Source organism: Corythoichthys intestinalis, chromosome 21, assembly GCF_030265065.1.
Source record: "Corythoichthys intestinalis isolate RoL2023-P3 chromosome 21, ASM3026506v1, whole genome shotgun sequence".
Taxonomy (NCBI): domain Eukaryota; kingdom Metazoa; phylum Chordata; class Actinopteri; order Syngnathiformes; family Syngnathidae; genus Corythoichthys; species Corythoichthys intestinalis.
The window spans coordinates 4,726,284-4,744,842 of record NC_080415.1 but is presented as its reverse complement, the minus strand read 5'-3'; the positions used below and the strand labels follow the sequence as shown (position 1 = coordinate 4,744,842).

General features: G+C 37.0%; 1 protein-coding gene across 6 annotated transcripts in view; it reads left to right on the top strand.

Moving 5' to 3' along the window:
- The first annotated feature begins 8,543 nt into the window (after nt 1–8,543).
- Nucleotides 8,544–18,559, top strand: part of myo15b (myosin XVB) — a 105,457-nt gene continuing 95,441 nt past the window's right edge. For 3 of the 6 annotated variants that reach the window (XM_057826234.1, XM_057826232.1, XM_057826238.1), the window contains exons 1-3: nt 8,544–8,680; nt 8,765–8,822; nt 8,901–9,025. In XM_057826234.1, coding sequence (XP_057682217.1) covers nt 8,678–8,680; nt 8,765–8,822; nt 8,901–9,025 — 186 coding nt within the window. In that variant the 5' untranslated portion in view covers nt 8,544–8,677. Of the gene's footprint in view, nt 8,681–8,764; nt 8,823–8,900; nt 9,026–13,054; nt 13,352–14,080; nt 14,311–16,027; nt 16,113–18,559 lie in introns of those variants that run through there. The other 3 variants (XM_057826236.1, XM_057826235.1, XM_057826237.1) reach the window with 3 other exon arrangements.

Here is an 18,559-nt window from a genome sequence, read left to right as displayed (position 1 = left end):
TTGCAGACATCATCAGACGGAGACTACGAAGCTCGTCGCCACGGTCGCGCAGCAAGAAGGTGAACGCAACAACACGTGTTGTCCCTCCTGACGGTAGCGCCCACACGGAAACAACTTTCTTGAACCGTGAATATGTATTATTTTACTCTGCTTGAACTAATAAATCTTGTACTGTGAATATGTATTATTTTACTCTGCTTGAACTAATAAATGTCATACCTGTGTTATTGTCATTGGGATATGGTCGTGAAAACCTGTAGACTAATACATTTCTGTTCAAAGATGTTTATGTGGCCCAGTCCACGATTTGTTACTAAAATACAGTACCAATATTTTGTGTAATTTAATTATTTATTTAAAACTGATTTTACAGTCGTAAATCCATTACTGTAATGCGTCCGTGACGAATGTAAATTCTTACAGAAGGTAATCAAACTATGAATGAACATGTGTGGAATTATGTACTTAGCAAAAGAAGGTGAAATAACTAAAAACGTAATTTTTCATTTCTTTTCATTATGTTTTTCTAATGGGAAAATGTCCGTATATTTCCCAACACAGCGGAGCACGCATGTGCTAACCCCCCCTCCGTTTTCTGGAGGGGTATGACCACACATGTCCCAACATCCGTGACAACGCCTTGTTTGGACATGTATTGACATACACCCAATTTAGTCACACCCATGATCACAAACACATTAATTAACCCCCCAAATTTGATCCATCAAAACCACCAAAACCCTTTTATTAACTCCCCAATTAGATCCATCAAAACCGCACAAAACCCCTTTAATTAACTCACTCCAAATTAGAGCCATCAAAACCCTTTAATTAACTCACTTCAAATTTGATCAATCACAACCGCACAAAACCCTTTAATTGACTCCCCAAATTAGATCCATCAAAACCCTTTAATTATCTCCCCCAATTAGATCAATCAAAACCACACTAACCCTTTAATTACAAAACATTAAGTCATACCCATGACCACAAACCCTATAATTAACTCCCATTTTACATCAATCAAAACCACATAAAAAAAATACTATCAAGATAGATCAAAGGCTGCGGTCAAGGAGGCGGGGTAAAGGGGTTCAAAGTCGTAAATCATCTGTCATGACCCCTAGTTGAGAAAAGGTGTATTTTACTCTTTTTTTTTTTTTCTTTAACGTCTCAAATTTCGACCTGTTCATAAAACACCCTGTCAAAATGAGAAGTTATTAGCTTGCTAGCTTCGATATAGTTGTTTTGAATTTGAAAAAATATATATATATATCTAACTCCGGAGGGTTCGGTGAATCCACATGTAAAACTTGTGGGGTTTGATGCCTTGAACGAGGTTAAGAACCACTGCCCTAATGTAATGTGACTTTAGTATAGCTCAAAGTTGTGGAGCAAGAGTAGCGTTTCTTCTTCACAAACTTACTCAAGTAATAGTAAAAAGTGGTAACTACTCTTAGAAGTACTTTTTTTCCCTGAAAAGTTACTCAAGTAAATTTAACGGAGTAAATGTAATGCGCAGAGCTGGGTAGAGTAGCCAAAATTTTACTCAAGTAACAGTGGCTTTACTTCAAAATAATATTGTTCAAGTAACAGAAAGAGTAGCCATCCAAAAAATGTACTCAAGTACAAGTAAAACGTTTTTGGTGAAAATACTAAAGTAATGAGTAACATTTTGAGTAACAGCTTACGATGTTTGATTTAAAAAAAAAAAAAAATTAAACAATGTTTTTTTTTCTCAGCATGAAGTTATCTATATGAAGTGTTATTATTATACTATACTACACTCTAAAAAATTTGACCCATGGTTACTCAAAAAAATTGTGGCAACAAAGTGACACTCAATATAATTGAATAGATTTAAAGCGCTATAATTTTGATTAAAAAGTATTGAATACATTAACTTAATTTAAACCCAAAAAATTAAATACATGTTAATAAAAGCAACAGCAGAAATGTGTTGGATGTACTAATAGACAACACATGATGAGTTATATCACCAAAAAATATTGAGTAAATCTTACTCAATTTCACAAGGAAAGCTGATTTATGTTAACTAAGACTCTCGAGCAAAAATAATTTACATTCACTGAATATCTGGAGGAAACTGATTCATATTTATTGATAATCTAGTTGAAATTGAGTTATCTTTGTTAATTACATGGGTGAAATTGATTCACATTTGCTAAGTATATGCATAAAAATTATTTGGATTAAGTAAATAAAGTAAGTTATATCAACTCATATTCTAGCACATTGTTGCTTAATTCAACACATTTACACTGTTGTTTTTATTTTTCTGTACCTAAAATAATTGTCTAATTTTTTATTTTTTATTTGTATGACGGGATTTTATTCTACTCAATAATATTGAGTGTCACTTTGTTGCCATAATTTTTATGGGTCTAATTCACCCAATATCCTGACCAAAATTAAGTAAAATGTGGCATCAAGAAACATCAACAGATTTCAATGCATTAAACAGCATAAAACATTTATTTGAAAAACTAGAAAATTTAACATATTAACATACTTTTAATAATTCACAAGAAAACATTGAAGTAACCAAGAAAAAATTCAACATATGAACATATTTTAACAACACGAAGAATTGAACAACATTGTAAATTAACAACAAAGGAAAATTCAACAGATTAACATGTTAATCTGTTGAATTTTCCTTTGTTGTTAAACTATTAACAATTTCACAACAAAGGTCTCTTCTGTTAGGCCAGTAGCCTGTTCTTCAAGCTATTGATTTTTGGGGAGAGCTTTGTATCATCGAGGCCAAGGAAAAGTTTTTGAAACACTTCAAATGTGTTCTTGAGTTCCTTTGGATATGCGAGATTCAACACATAAGCAATCCCAACCAGAAGGGAGCAAGCCCTCGGAAGATTTTCCAGACCAGTCAGCACTTTGACGCCCTCCACCACAATACCGATGTCTGGTGCCTCTGATGGGTTCGGTTTGATGTAGATCTTCAATGTTTGAAGTGCAAGATCTTGGAGTATTCGGTCCTCATCAGCATCCTGTAATAGCAAGAACATTGCGCATATCAGACAATAAACCCAAGGGAGGCACTATTTCCCAAATTGCTTCAACTGTTTGGACAAGAAAAACTGGAGTTTGTCATAGCTATTGTTCCTATTGCACTCCATTTATGTCAGTGTTTTAAACAAATCTTACATAACACTTAAAAATATGCATAAAATCTTTTTTTCATACCAGGTAAATTTTAAATGATCTCATCAGTTTACCACAAATCAAAACAATTCAATCACACCATCAAGGTTTTAGCAGTTACAGTAGTAAATATATGTAAATGAAATCAATCCATTACATCTTTTTTACCTGGGACTGTTGTGATTAATCCAATCCAAACTATTAACATACTAATCCGTATTGTACCATACTGATAGTGGTAACAAAAGTTGTGGCACTGTAAGTTCATTCCTGACGCTATAAAATTTATAAATTTTCCACAGCAATTGGTTCAACTTTGCTCTCATTTACTTATTATTAAGTTGCCTCAGTCTCTGTAAAAATGTATTTGTATTCACAAAGCAGCTCTTTGGCCAGCATTTCTTAGGTACTTCTTAGGCACCAATTATTAAGACTTTAAAACTTTTAAATTCTGCTAATTGGTGCAATCAAATAACACCTCCTATTTATGCACTTGCACTTAAAAGTTCCATGATGGAAAATAAACACTTTTAAACACTTAATAGAGGTCAATGATGTAGTTTGCCAAGACCTACTGGGAGAAATACAGTTAAAGCTATTTTGTGATTTGACTTCCCCAAAACATATTAAGTCAAAGAGATGAGAGTGATGACCTTCTTTTATTTTAACATGTAATTCAACTTACATCGTACTCTCTTAAGAGTTGCTCTGACGATTCCCCGAGGAACTTCATCGAACATCTAATGACGATCTCTCGCTTCATGTGGATATTTGGGTTGCTTGGAGTCTGAAATGGAAAAATAAACACAAGGTGTTTTATATTACTGTTAATAAGGCCCTATCAAGGATCCTTCCTATGCCGTCTCTGGGACCTGAATAAGGAAATACTAATGAAACAAATTCTCATGCAATTATTTCATCACAGGATAACATTACCTCCTCTAAAGTTGATATTCCTAGAACACTGTATTAGCAAACATAATGCTCAATGAAGGGTACCTTGAGTAAGATAGCCTGCAACTGCAGCCCCATGCTTCCGCCCTTGGTATGGAAGAGTTTTAATAGTTGAGGCGTAAATTCGTCCAGCTTGGACATGAACTTTGATTCAAGATGAACCATTGTTATTCGATAAAACTCATCCTGGATCTGAAAGACAAATCATAAAACCAGTTTTAAATCCTCAAGTATATCATATGGTAAATGGTAAATGGTGTTATACTTATATAGCGCTTTTCCACCTTCCAAGGAGCTCAAAGCGCTTTACACTATCTCGCCATCTACTCATATAAAGTGTTACCGGTTCATATCTTTTGGTGTAAATATTCCTTAATAGAGTGAGGACCGCTGCAGCTTATAGTCCAGTGCGGCTTATCAATTAAAAAATGCAATTTTCGTGTCAAATTTGGTGGGTTGCGGCTTACAGTCAAGTGCGCCTTATAGTCCGAAAATTACGGTCGTGTTTTTCAAAGAAAATGAGAACAATAATGCAAAATAAATATATATATATATATATATATATATATATATATAATATGTATATAATTATATTAAATATAATTAATTGAAAACATAACAATTAGATATTTGTTTTATAAATCGTTCAGCCCTATAATATACAATTATATGTAAAAGACTGTGCGCCTTATAATATTTATCATTTGTCATTTGTTGATATGCATATTACCTTAGAATTGGTTTTATATTTTTGTCAGACATCCTAAAGGTTCCTTTTATTGAAGTGGGATTTTATAAGGTATTTATCCATAGTTAGTGTCTTACCTGCACCAGTGTGTTCCCAATGACATTTATACTGGTACAGACGCTATGCCACGTACCAATGTTTAAAAAAAAAAAAAAAAAAAAAAAAAAAAAAAAAAAAAAAGGATTATCCCTTAAGAATGTCCACAATAAACTTTTTTGCTGTCACATTATTACAGGACATAATTATTATTGATTAATGTCACAGCAGTGGAAAAGTATGTACAAATCATTAACTTACCTGCTAGTCTGAGAAATCTTCCTCACCTGAGGTAGACTATCAGCTAACCCAACATTATAGGGTATATTAGTTATACAAGAAAACGTATTCTGGTCGTTTTCCATGTGTCGTTTTCCTAGCTTTGGACTAAACATATAGCTCGCTAACCCAATAATCTCGCTTTGTGATATACCCCCCAGAACCTAGCATTTCGCAAAACAGCCATTGTGCTCAAAACACATTAACAGACGAACCAGTGAAAATGCGACAAGAATTCTGCATTTAACACGCTACTTGAGTAAAAATTTTACGAATACAATTCTATTGTGAAAACTAAATGCAGTAACTTCAGATAAAACTCCTAAATTGATTATACTCACCACTGAGACACAAGTGTGCTCCTCCGTGTCGGTGTGCTGGCTTGTTAAGGTGGGGGGAGGGGAGGTTAACTTGACTGTGGCCAGGAGCCAGGACGCTAAATTAAATAAAAGAAGAATAGTTTGTACTTTACATCCATTATATAACAGTATTACGCTATACTCGGTAAAACACATTAAATTGTGAAATTCACACTACTTTTTCAATCATTGCAATGCTTTTAGTCGAACCAAACTTTTTCAATCATTGCAATGCTTTAGTTGAATCAAAGACGACACAAACTGACTTCAGTCAGTAAGACTAGAACTTAATTTTGACTGAAAGTACAGTAAACTTGGCACGTTTAGCAATTTGTAGTAACACAAAGCAATGTTTAACTGATACAGACACTGGGGTCGTTACCTAAGAACAATTAAACAGCTCTTACCTTTAAGCCAACGGTCTGTGAAATGGTGGCTGACTTGCTGTTGTGTGAAGAAAAATGCCTTGGGCGGGAAAATAAGACCTTCCAATGAGTAAAATTTATCAATTTTCTGCAGTTTTGACTTTGCTTATACAAATAAATGAATTCTACTCACTGATTTTAAGTTGGTTTTAGATTTAAAAAATACTAATTAAAATGCTATTAATAAATGATTAAAAATTGGTAAATTCTGCTCACTTTGATTGCAAACTGCACACAGTCATTTTTATTATGTATAGTCTACTTTTATTTATTTCGTAAATATTATCAAAACCTGATCACAGTTTTTACAGTGTATAACCTACTACATAACACAATTTTCCAAAGAAATATATAAAAACTAGTAGTCACTCAAATCTGGCGAGAGAGAAAAAAAATCTACAGAACTGCAGAATCATTCGTCCAAAGAGCATGAGTACTTTTTAGCAGAATTCCTAGTTTGAATAATGGATAGTTCCTATTACGAAATTAAAATGAGAATGTCTCCAGTTTTCTTTGGTCAATTTGCGCCAAATAAAAACTGGGAGAGAGTTTTAAATCTGCGCTTTCGAGTCATGTTGAGAGCAGCGCTCTTTGTCAAATACTAAATGCTTTAAAGACGCCACGTAATTGATCTTAGAACAGCAAGCTTGAGTCTAATTGGTCTAATGGGTATAAAGGTGTCTTGTGATTATTGTTGCAACGTTAATTCACGTTAGTGAAACTTGTTGAGCTACTGTTGGCATTGCTGGCAGAAAAAAAGTAAACTCTAATATGTACAATAAATAGGAAACATGTAACAATCAGTGTAGCCCAAAGTAGCGGTGTAAAGCCTGAGTTATTCTCCAGCGAAGTGACTACGCTGTCAATGAGCATTCAATAGTTCAGCGGTGAGGGAACGCTTTACACTGTAATTCACTGCCAAGCCACTAGAGGGGTGTGGCGTTGTGTTTGTACAGTTTTGGGGCACACTTGTCGACTTCCTCTAGTTTAACGGAGAAAAAATAAACAATGCAAGATGGAATGCTTAAATGTGGATCTTCAGCTCATTAACATTGAATAAATGTTGTTTATACAAATGTTGAAGCACAGGCGACGCAGAAGACGGTTTCGAGGCAGTCTGGCCGACTTTTGATGCCGCCCAGAGAGTTCGAGCCTCGGGTGGAAACCAGCAAGCTGTGGCGGCTAGCTTCAAACTGGCGTCGAGCACTCTGTCCAGCCAGTGTTTTGTCCGAGGTCCCGATTTGTTTGCCGTGTCCTACAACCAGCCAGTGGGAAGTCATAGCAGATTTCTGGCGGCTATGGAACTTCCCAAACTTCGTTGGAAGCCTTGATGTTAATGTTATCATTAAAGCACCGAGACACTCTCAATCAGAAATGATGTATCGAGTGTGAACTGTCTGTTGTTGAAAATTAAACATCAAAACAACTCTTTTGACACCAAACCTGTGCTTTATTCTTCATATACTTGAAGTGTGACACGTAAATAAGTCACAGACTCACAGCAAACGTATAAATGATGAAGTGCACCAACCAAAAATACGACATAAAGTGATAAAAATCTGGCAGTTTTTAGACGATTGGGCCACCGCTTAGTGTGGCCATATGTTTCCAAACACACACATACTTGTCTCGATTGTTCTTCCATTTTTTTATGCAATCACTGACCTTGCCATTTGGCAATCTTTATTCAGATACAGAATATTTATCGTCATTGTTACAAAAAGCACAAAGAAACCTTGTTTACGCGAAGTCAGAAAATTCTAGAGGTGCACATCAGGCTACAGCCGAGGGTCGTAAATCGGGTCTTCCTTGACGGCGCAGGTCTGACGTGGAAGCATAACTCGGCCGTAGTGTGTAGAATAAAGAGTGAAAATGTAATGACTCTTGTGTAGCCCAAAGTAGTGGTGTGAGATTAGCGTTTCTTCACAAATCTACTCAAGTAAAAGTAAAATGGCTTAGTCGTATATTTTTCTCAACAGGTTTCTGAAGTAAATGTAACAGAATGAACGCATTACTACCCACCTCTGGTAATGCGTTAGTACCCACCACTGTGTACAGTTAGCTCACGTGTTGTGAACCACTAAACTGCCAATTCAGTTGTGTCAGTGGTTTAAGCAAGCAACATAGTTGAACTTCAAGATGTAGACATATAAGTTTAACTGTTAAAACTACACAACAATTTCAGATCCTTCCAAATTAACGAGTTTTGTCCAAAGTAGCCTAAATTGATGCATTTCTATTCTGCGCAGACTCTTGAAAAATAGCCCAATTGGGCGGGTATCCGCCAAATCTGGAAACACGTGATTTTCACCTTTCAAAGTTGCCACTTTTAGATGACTAATGTGTAATCATGTAGCAAACCAATAAACCTTGTGTCTATCTTTAAATGAAAACTCCCTGACTATTGTGACCTTTGTACTCTCATATCTTGTTGTACAAAGGCCGGGCAAGTGTGTGTGGGTGTGTCAGGAATACAGAACAAGCTACTCGAATGTGTTCTCTCAGATCTCCTCTGGATCATGTTGTGCTTACACGATCATAACAACTTTCAAATTACCTGGAGAATTGCCATACATGCTTCAGTAGTAGGCATCTGAATTGATTAAAACTGATTCAGCCTTGTTGTATTCCTCTTAAGATAATTCAGGACAGGCAGGAGGCTGACAGCAAAAAAGGAGTGTGTCTTCCTAACCATGGTAAGGCAAAAACACTGAAATGTAAAAAAAAAAAAAATTGTCGTATCTCCAATGGTTAACCATACTCTGCTTATTTCCTGATAGGATGTGGGCATGCTGGAGATCCCTGCCGAGCTGTCGGCAAGATTACGCATGGCAGCAGGTAATCTTAAAAAAAAAGATTAAAAAAACAAAACAATGTTTTGAGTGTTTGAAATAAAAAAAATCTTCTTTTAAACAGGGCATCAACATGCATCTATAGTGAGAGAGATTGAACCTCCGCAAGTAAAGGCAACACATAACCTCACTCTGCCTCCGGATATAGACCGATACCCATTCTCTCATTATGTTCAGTCCATACTGAAGGTCAGTAACATTGGCATCGTTAGGCCTATAAAATATTCTTAAGCCCCCTTAAATAATTTGTTGTTGTTTTATTTAAAAATACTATATATATATATATATATATATATGGCGGAAAACACTCAGGTGACTTGAAGTTTCGCTCAGAGACCCCCAATTTGGCCAAATTTCAAAATTGTCTGATATGCACGTGTGATTTATCATTGGAAAGCTTAAAATCTGAATTTTCTGGGGGAAGAAAAATTTGGAACAGGAGGCCATTTAAAAAAAAAAAAAAAAGGGGGTTTAAACAGCAAAACCCTATCTAGAGGTGAGAGCACGCGAGAGCAGTGACTTTAACAAGCCATGACTTTAACAAGATATTATCACGTACTCACCTTGTTTCGATCAAAAAACTCCATGAATGATATAGGGCTATACAAATGGAATGGAATGGAATGGAATTTAATTGAATTGAATGGCCACAGTTGGATTTTTTGGGGATTTTATGGGTGAAACATGGTAATATAACAAAAGTCGCGGTGCAAAAATCTCAGACATCGAGGAGTGGTCAGGATTTTCTTTTTCATGTATTTACCCTTTTAAAAGTTTTTTTTTCAATTTTTCTTTGTTTGGATCGATTATTTATCATCTAACATTTCTGAGAAAATTTGACAGTTTAAAAAAAATACAATTAAGCGATAGTTATGAGGTAGATATCTGTGACTTTTACAGACATTTTTTTTTCATTGTGACCTAATTTGTTTAAAAGTTTAAAATATGCGAGTGAATCATTTTTTAAAGTCGTTTTTTTTTTTTAAACGAAATTTTAGACATCAATTAATGATTCAAAGCTAAAAATGACAGAATTTTTCAATAATAAATATAATTAATTACCTTTGTTTTATGGCTGGGTTGAAACAAAAGCCGTTGCGCGACATCTGTAAACTGGGGTTTCTGGGGTAAAACGGACAAATCAAAAATAGTTCGGGGGCTTAATGCGCCATGAATCTGCTATGGCAGCATATAGACATATTGTTCTATCAAACACAACAGTTGTTTTGGCTTAAAATACAGCAGTTTCTTTTAAAGAGGACTGCAAGAGCACAAACTGCTTTTTCAGTCTTATCTGTGTTTTCCGCCATATACAAAAAAGGGTGACATTTTCACTGTGAAGTTAGAATTTTAGTCTTAATCAATGGTTATATAACCTATCATTATTAACTTAAATATTATCATAAATCCCTCAGTTTCCCCTCACTTCATAGAGTAAGATAGAGAGCCCCTTCAGTGCGTCGTTATCCAATCCATTCCACTTGTTCATATAGAGAACGCCCACATCACTGAAAATCCAATCCGCGTTTTCACTGTAACCTTGCAGTCGGTACCGGACTACCAGCAGCATGTTTATGTGTACCTCTGACGCACACAGAGCAGAGCATGAATAGATGGATGGAGGATGAATACAAGAAGGTTTTCCAAGAAAGTGAGTATTTATCACTGCTGATAGTCACAGTTAGCTCCAGCCCCAGACAAACAGCAGAAAGTCCCATGTAATTAATGAACCAAATGCTATGTTTTTGACAAATAAAAAGACTGTTTGCACTCTACAGATAATCTCTGCGCACGTTTTACCTTTGTGGTTTTGCCGTCAAAAGTTACACCCCAGCTCTAAAATAATGCTGTTTCTTAGCTGCTGCTAGCTATTTAGTCCTTGTTGTTTATAAAATTAAGTGTGCACTCTTTTTACCACTATCTTTGGGGTAACTTTCTTCTGGAGTATCAGCTGTGTTTCTCACTTTACGCTTTGATGAGTACAGGAGCTGAGCTAATTCATGTATGATTGTCATCAGTTGATAGTTATAATAATACGCTAATAATAATCACTCCACCATTTTTATTGACATGTAGGATTTGCCACCCTTAAAAACAGACGACATTCTTTTGATGCTTCCATCTACCAAGAAACTTGCAATTGTCGCCATGTTTTCCTGTTGTTCTATTGTATTAAAAATAGACAGAAACAATACGATAATAATGAATAAATTATCAGTCTTTGTTAGATGTTTGTGAAGATTTGTGCTTGTACGCCTCATTCACTTACATCTTGTGCATCTCCTGGGGGCTAAGTCCCCCTTGTTCTTAAAACCTAGGCTTGCCACTGGTCAGTAACTTGGAAATACACGCGCAATCTCACTCTAAACAATTTTTATAACAAGAACCCAATGCAACTTAACCCTGTAGAGGCAGAGTGCGTTCTGAGCCTTTTGTTCCTGTTAGGTATACTTTTGGCTATGTTTACATGGATAACATTGTTTTAACTCCCATCCGCATTCGGATTTAAATCATGATCAGATGCACTGTTTCCATGGGCAGTCAGATGTGCACAGATTAACTTAATATACCGTAAAGAGTAGTTTAAGAACGAGAAGCCAAAATGACTTCCATGTCAAAAATACATGTTGTCGTCCATTTCTACTTTAAACATTAGTTATTTTGCTTATTTTTCCCATTTTTCTACTGTCAGGTCTTCAACAGTTGTAAAATCTTATCTGAAGTAACATATTTGTCTCAAAAACAGACGAGTTTAGTCTGGCGCCAACCCTGTCTTTCTAGCTAACTAACAGAAAGGCATATACTGACATCACAGACATGCGCGGTAAAGACGGTGTGTTCCGAAATTTTGGAATAAACTTTTCATGCGCGCCGATCGGATAATCAATCGACGTAAACCACCCGTCTCATTCGGAATAAAATCTAGATCGGAATAGACTGGATCAGGTTAGAATATTTCCAATTGGGTGGTTAAATGAAGCATTTTTATAATGATTATGCTTTTAATTTAAATTCTGCATGTCAACATAGCTATTGTTTTGAAATAATCTTTATCTATAAACAGAGAAAGGGAACCATACATATTTTTAGCAATAAGCTTTTGCACACAACTTGTCTGTTGTTGTTGCTGTTGTTGTTGCAAGGTTTTATTCAGAAAGTAACTTGAAAATGGGGCGATGTCCATGCTGGTACTAGATACAGTGGGGAGAACAAGTATTTGGTACACTGCCAATGGGTTTTCCCATTGTCAGTGTATCAAATACTTGTTCTCCCCACTGTATTTACACTGACGCTATTTAGTCCACCAATCGGAGCGTCGGGCTGGTGCACCAGCACACCAATGACAGCCCCGGTCGGCACAACACCGGCGACGCTACAATATTTTAGTTGTGTCTGTCTCTTAATTCCAGTTTGACTGCATCATGTTGAGATCAGGGCTCCGTGTGTGGAGGGGGGCTATTATGCCCTTGGTTGTGTCAGTGCGTTTATATCTTTGTGCACATTTAAAATTTATGGCACATAACATCTCATAGAGCTGTTATAAACAACTGATAAATAATCTGTCATATTTATAAAATGGATAGCGAATTATATACGACACGAACTAAAAAAACAGCGTACTTGGAATTGGTGTCTCAACACTGCAGATTCATGTGCCCAGCGCAAACTGTTGTTTTTTCTATTAAGAGTCAAGTGAAATGTAAGAAAGAAATAGAAACGTCTTGAATAGACCACCAGGTCGAAAGTTGTGGGTGTCTCTTTTTTCCTCTTTCGTCTCTTTTTTCTCTTTCATACCCCCCCCCCCCCCCCCCCCCCCGACTCTGTATACAAACCGAGATTGTTTGTGCGCGGGGCACGAGAATTTCTGCAGTGGAACCACTTCCAGATACGCTGCTTTTTTCTTTCTTTCTTTTTTTTTTTTTTTTTTTTTTTTTTTTTTGCTTAGCACGTCGTGTGTTTCATATCATTGCCAGAAAAACACACATAATAGGACACTTTGCAGTTTCGCTTTTAATTGTGTCCTTATAGTAACGATCTGCTGCATGTATATCACTTTGTGACTTTCCACCTCCATGAAGAAGCGCTCATCATCCATTTTCGCTCGTGTTTAAACCGTGATTAGGCACCTGGGTTTTTGACGTCATGCCCAGCTCCGCCCATTTTGTCGGATGCGTGTCCGGCAGAAATACAAAATAGCCTATAGACCCTACTCACGTGACGTCACAGCCACGCCCCCGCGCCATGATGTCCGCATACTCGCCATAGAAATGCATTAGCGCTTCGTAAATTCTTCCTATTATTGCACGTTTTACTGCTCGTCAACATTAATACTCAAAATGGTGAAGTCGTGTGTGGCGGTCGGTTGCAAAAACAGAGAAGATAGACGGAGAGACTTGAATTTTTACCGTATTCCGAGAGACACGAAGAGGAGGCCGCGATTGACTGCTGCAATTCGACGAGAAAACTGGGCTCCAAACGACTACCACAGATTATGTAGTAGTCATTTTATATCTGGTAAGATGCATTTAATATATATTTAGAGGGTTTTGGGCTGACAACCACAATTAAGATCATTGCTAGGCTAATCGCCGACAACATACACGTATGTATGTAGTTAGTGCTATCGCTAAACCATATAAACATTAAAAGCCCTAGCTCCATTGACAAATGACATGAAATACATTAGACTTGACAGTGGATGTTAGCAAGAACAAAAGATTTTGAATTGAAAATTTCGTAACTCACCTTCCGAGCACAAGATTCCTGCCGAATTTTCGTGTACGAGGACGTGTTTCACCTAACCAGCAACGTAGCATTTATAAGCCTCCAAGCTCTTAAAGTTGTTCAAACTTTCGTGAGAATAGGCTGATTTTGTGTGGGTATCAGATGTCAGGCGAAGCCAGCGGGTCGAAAAACATCGATTTAGACATCAAATACGGATCTGGCGAATGGATAAACTGAAGCTTTTCCACGTAACGCCTTTTATGCAACGGATCCAATGAGTTTACAGCGTCAGATAACACCGGGGCTTCCATGAATTGCTCTATAACTTGCTCGACTAATTGAAAACAATGAGAATAGGTCTGAAAAAGAGGTACAATATGGCGGCCGGAAACAGCGACACGCCCATTTTGTGACGTAGGTGAGTAGGGTCTATAGAGCCTACCCACGTACCACGTGCTCGCTGTATGGTTCCGCCCACTTGTCCGTCAAAACATAGTGTTAACCTGTTACGGCTACGTACATTTCTCCTATTTGCGGCGTGTTTTTCTGCTCCTTAACATTAATAATCAAAATGGTGAAGGCGTGTGTGGCTGTTGGTTGCACTAACAGAGAAGATGGAAGGAGAGACTTGAAGTTTTACCGTATTCCGAGGGATCCAAAGAGGAGAGCGAAATGGACGGCTGCAATTCGACGTGAAAACTGGACACCAAAAAATCACCACAGACTATGTAGTAGTCATTTTATATCCGGTAAGATGCATTTAATATATATTTAGAGGGTTTTGGCCTGACAACCACAATTAAGATCATTGCTAGGCTAATCGCCGACAACATACGACGTAGTACGACATAGTTTCAAATTCAAGATGTTTGTGACTTCCCTTTCTTCCACCATCGTTATTTTTTGAATAATATTTAGCTGGTACCAAGTGAAAGAAACTGGCCTCGTCTACGGGGCTGACAAATAACCACAATTAAGATCATTGCTAGGCTAATCGCCGACAACATACACGTATGTATGTAGTGAGAGTGCTATCGCTAAACCATATAAACATTAAAAGCCTTAACTCCATTGACAAACGACATGAAATACATTAGACTTGACAGTGGATGTTAGCAATAACAAAAGATTTTGAATTGAAAATTTCGTAACTCACCTTTCCAAGCACAAGATAGATTCCTGCCGAATTTTCGTGGACGAGGACCTGTTTCACCCAACCAGCAACGAAGTATTTATAAGCCTCCAAGCTCTTGAAGTTTTTCATATTTTCGTGAGAATAGGCTGATTTAGTGTGGACAAGATAATTGTAAATATCTGCGTAGCAGATGTCAGGCAGACAGGGCGAAGACAGTGGGTCGAAAAAAATCGATTTGGGCATCAAATATGGATCTGGCGACTGTATAGAACGAAGCTTTTCCTCATAACGCCTTTTATGCAACAGATCCAGTGAGTTTGCGGCATCAGAAAGCACCGGGTCTTCCATGAAATGCATTTTAAATTCCGCCGTCAATTGAAAACAATGCTAATACAGAGTCAAAATGACGGACAAGTGGGCGGAACCATACAGCGAGCACGTGGTACGTGGGTAGGCTCTATACCATCCGGCGGGCATGCGGCACGCCGGAGGTGGTTCGCAGTCAATCCGGAGCACTGACGCGGCCGGTATGCGTTGAACAATAGGATATAATGGGAACGGATTGGCTCCGGCGCTATTTTTTTACCGGAGTCGGACCGGAAACGCAACGATCACGCATGCGGTGTACTTGGGCGTTTACTTGTACTTGTTGCAGTGGGGTAACCTGCGCTAGGCATTATGGGATATGTAGTTTTGAAGTGCTGCGTTTGGAAAAACATGGTGGTTGAATTGTTTGTCTGTTTATTTCGGTTATTGTTTGCGTGCAATCTAAACAATTAAGAATAATAATTGAGTGGGAATAACAATTTGTCAACGACAACGGTTTAATTTACAGTTTTTCACTGGAAAGAGAAATGAGCTTTTTGTTTAAGATGTATTTTATACAGAAGAGGTATTATTTAGAACATTGTTTCAGATTGTATATTTGTACAGGAAGAATTGAAAAGACAGCTATTATATTGTTTAAGGATTCAAGGATTCGCCAAAACAGAACAGGCATTTTTAAAATCACTATTTCCAGTGTTTTTTTTTTTTTTTGCGTTATTATTTTTGGAATACCAAAGCCTGTTAGGTAACCTCTGCGAATTTGAATTTGTGTCTTTGGTGATAGAGCTATTTATTTATTTATTTATTAAACTGAAATTTTCTATCCAGACGGATTAGGCACACTTTAAATATATTAAAGTGATAATGCATCTTTGAGTGAACTTCAAGTAAAATTTAAGTATCTTGAGGCCGGGTCGAGTGTCCTCTTTTTTGGAAATCAAAATATGTTCACCCTGGTGTTGCGGGACAGTAAGGAAAATTAACAAAAATGTCCTCAAAGAGAAATACAGGAAAAGCACACATGGCAACCTAATATGGCTAACTAACACAAACAAACAATAAACACTTAAGTGAAAACCAAAGAGACAGGTGAGTGAAACAAGTCGTGGTTTTTGCCCTGTTTTCTTCATGCTCCTCCATCTTTAACAATGAAATTATCTGATATAAACACATAGATTAGGTTTTTCAGCAGTTATATAAATATTCATAATAATCCTGCCAGACTCGGGCATAGGCTCTACTTTTAAGATAACTGGGATAACCTTTAACATTCTGCCATGACACAAGGCATGTCATTTAAAGCAGCTAGCCATTTTAACATTTAAAGTCTTCTTATCGGCCTGATGCATTGTTGAATATTCTTCATCAAAGTCATTTTACAGTTATTCACTTCTTTTGGTCTAATCACTGTTTTAGACTTCAAACGAACGCTGATGGTTTGACTGACTCATTAGATACTGCATGTTAAGAAGGCGCAACTGCCAGTTTGAGTTGAGTTATTTGTCTATCTGACTAAGAAGGCGGAGCTCGGCTCCGGGGTGACGGAGCTCGATTACGAGGTGGTGAAGCTCGACTCTGGAGCTCTGCTCTGCAGGGCTCTGGCTCACTTTAGCCCCTGCTTGAAGTACAAGTGCACAATGTATATTGTCTTATTTGCAGTGTTGTCACTATTTATTTTATTTAGTTATTGTAATCTGATTACTTCCTTTCAGTTAAGAGCAATCTAACGCTTTCATTTTTACAAATCAGTAATCTGATTAAAGTTAATTTCCATAGTGTCTGTGCGTTACTATTTTGTTATGGCTTCATAATGTATGTAGAATGAATATTGTAGTCATGTACAAAGAGCATTTAAGTAGAAAATTTTAGAAATGTTCCCACTACGCCTTTGTTTCCATGGTAACCACTCCTGTTTTGGTCTTGAGTAACCATACCCGTCAACCCGAGGCCGTTGGCAGTCATACAAATAGTGACGTATGCCCTTACAAATTGGTAACTAATCTTACAACATTTTATTTGCGGCAATATGAAACAAAAATAAAACTACATTTTTAAAATAATATGAATTTATTAGTAATATTGTCACATATAACCTGGTGCAATCAAAGAACAATCAATATATTCAGCTACGTCATGATTACTAAAAGTTAACAGTGACATTTTTTTAAAATAATTGTATGTAGCACTTTTGACAATTTCTATCATGACTTTTGATGGCTGTACTTCAGCTCGCAATTCAGTTTGACTTGAAGGTAGTTCGTTAGTGTGTCCAATGGCGTACCACAAGCAACACGTCACTTCCGGTCATTAATATTCATGACATTAGCTACTGTTGCTAAGTAGGGACAAGCCTCCGTTTTTCCCCGATAGAAAATGAAATCGTGTACGAAGGAGATGTTTACAGAGCTAAACCTACCAATTCTCTCCGAAAATGATGTCCCTGGTGCCAAATTCACTGGCAAAGATGTCGAAGAACATACAAATGTTCAGTTAAAGAGATGGCTTGAGTGTCGAAGGCTGAAAAAGACAAAAAAAAAACCGAGCCGACCTAAGCATAGCCTTAGCTTTTTTATCAACGCGGCTGACAATGACATTCTCCTGTTTCAACAAGCTATCCTTTACCACAAGCCCTGTCTTTCTTCCATATTATATCCTCTAGTTGTCCTGCGTCTCTGACCGTTCTTGGAGGTAATTTAGTTAGTTTTGTGTAGCGATCGCAAATGCTACTCAGTGACAGCCAACGAACACTCTTAATTTTTTCCATTGTTAACAAATCTTAATTCTATAACTTATTTACACTTCCTCCTTACTAAAGTTTTTTTTTTTTTTTATACAACAGAAAATCTAACAGTGGCAGTCAGATACCATTTTAATTCTTTTCAGGTCATTCATTGTCAGACAGAAGCAGCACCAGGCACGTCACGCCAAAAAATAAGTTAAAAATATCAAAATGGCTTACCTCTTTGTCCTCTGAAAGACAATGACAACCCAACGAAATGTTTACTGCATAAATGTTTACTGCCGAGCTGGCGTTAAAAGTCCGCGCAAGTTGATTCAGTCTTCAGAATTTCTCCTCCGAGTTTTTAGTTTCGGGAAACGTATTAAGAAAACATCCTTCATATGTCGTAATTTCTAGAGTCGTTTCTGCAAGTTCCAAAAAAGCAATGTGTGATCAGCATGCTTGTTTTTGAAAGATTACCGTAGAAAAGTAGCAGATTTTCCATTGCTTCTATGTGAGGGCGGGTCTATAATGTCCCACTTCTACTCTACCTCCGCTTTACGATGCAACGTCACGGTCTAAAAATAGCATGCGTGCGGTACGCCATCATAAATTTAAAAGGTCAATTGATAAAATTCACTTGCCGATGCAATCTTCGAGTCAGGGAACACTTCTTTTGCCAATTCTGAGAAGTGATCAGCAATAGTTGCGGGCAAATTGTGTTTGTCAAAAAATTGGCAGAATAAAATCTCTGCTTTTGTCACTTTTCATTCTGCAGACTGCATCTTTATCACCAGTGTTGTTAATCTTACTTTTA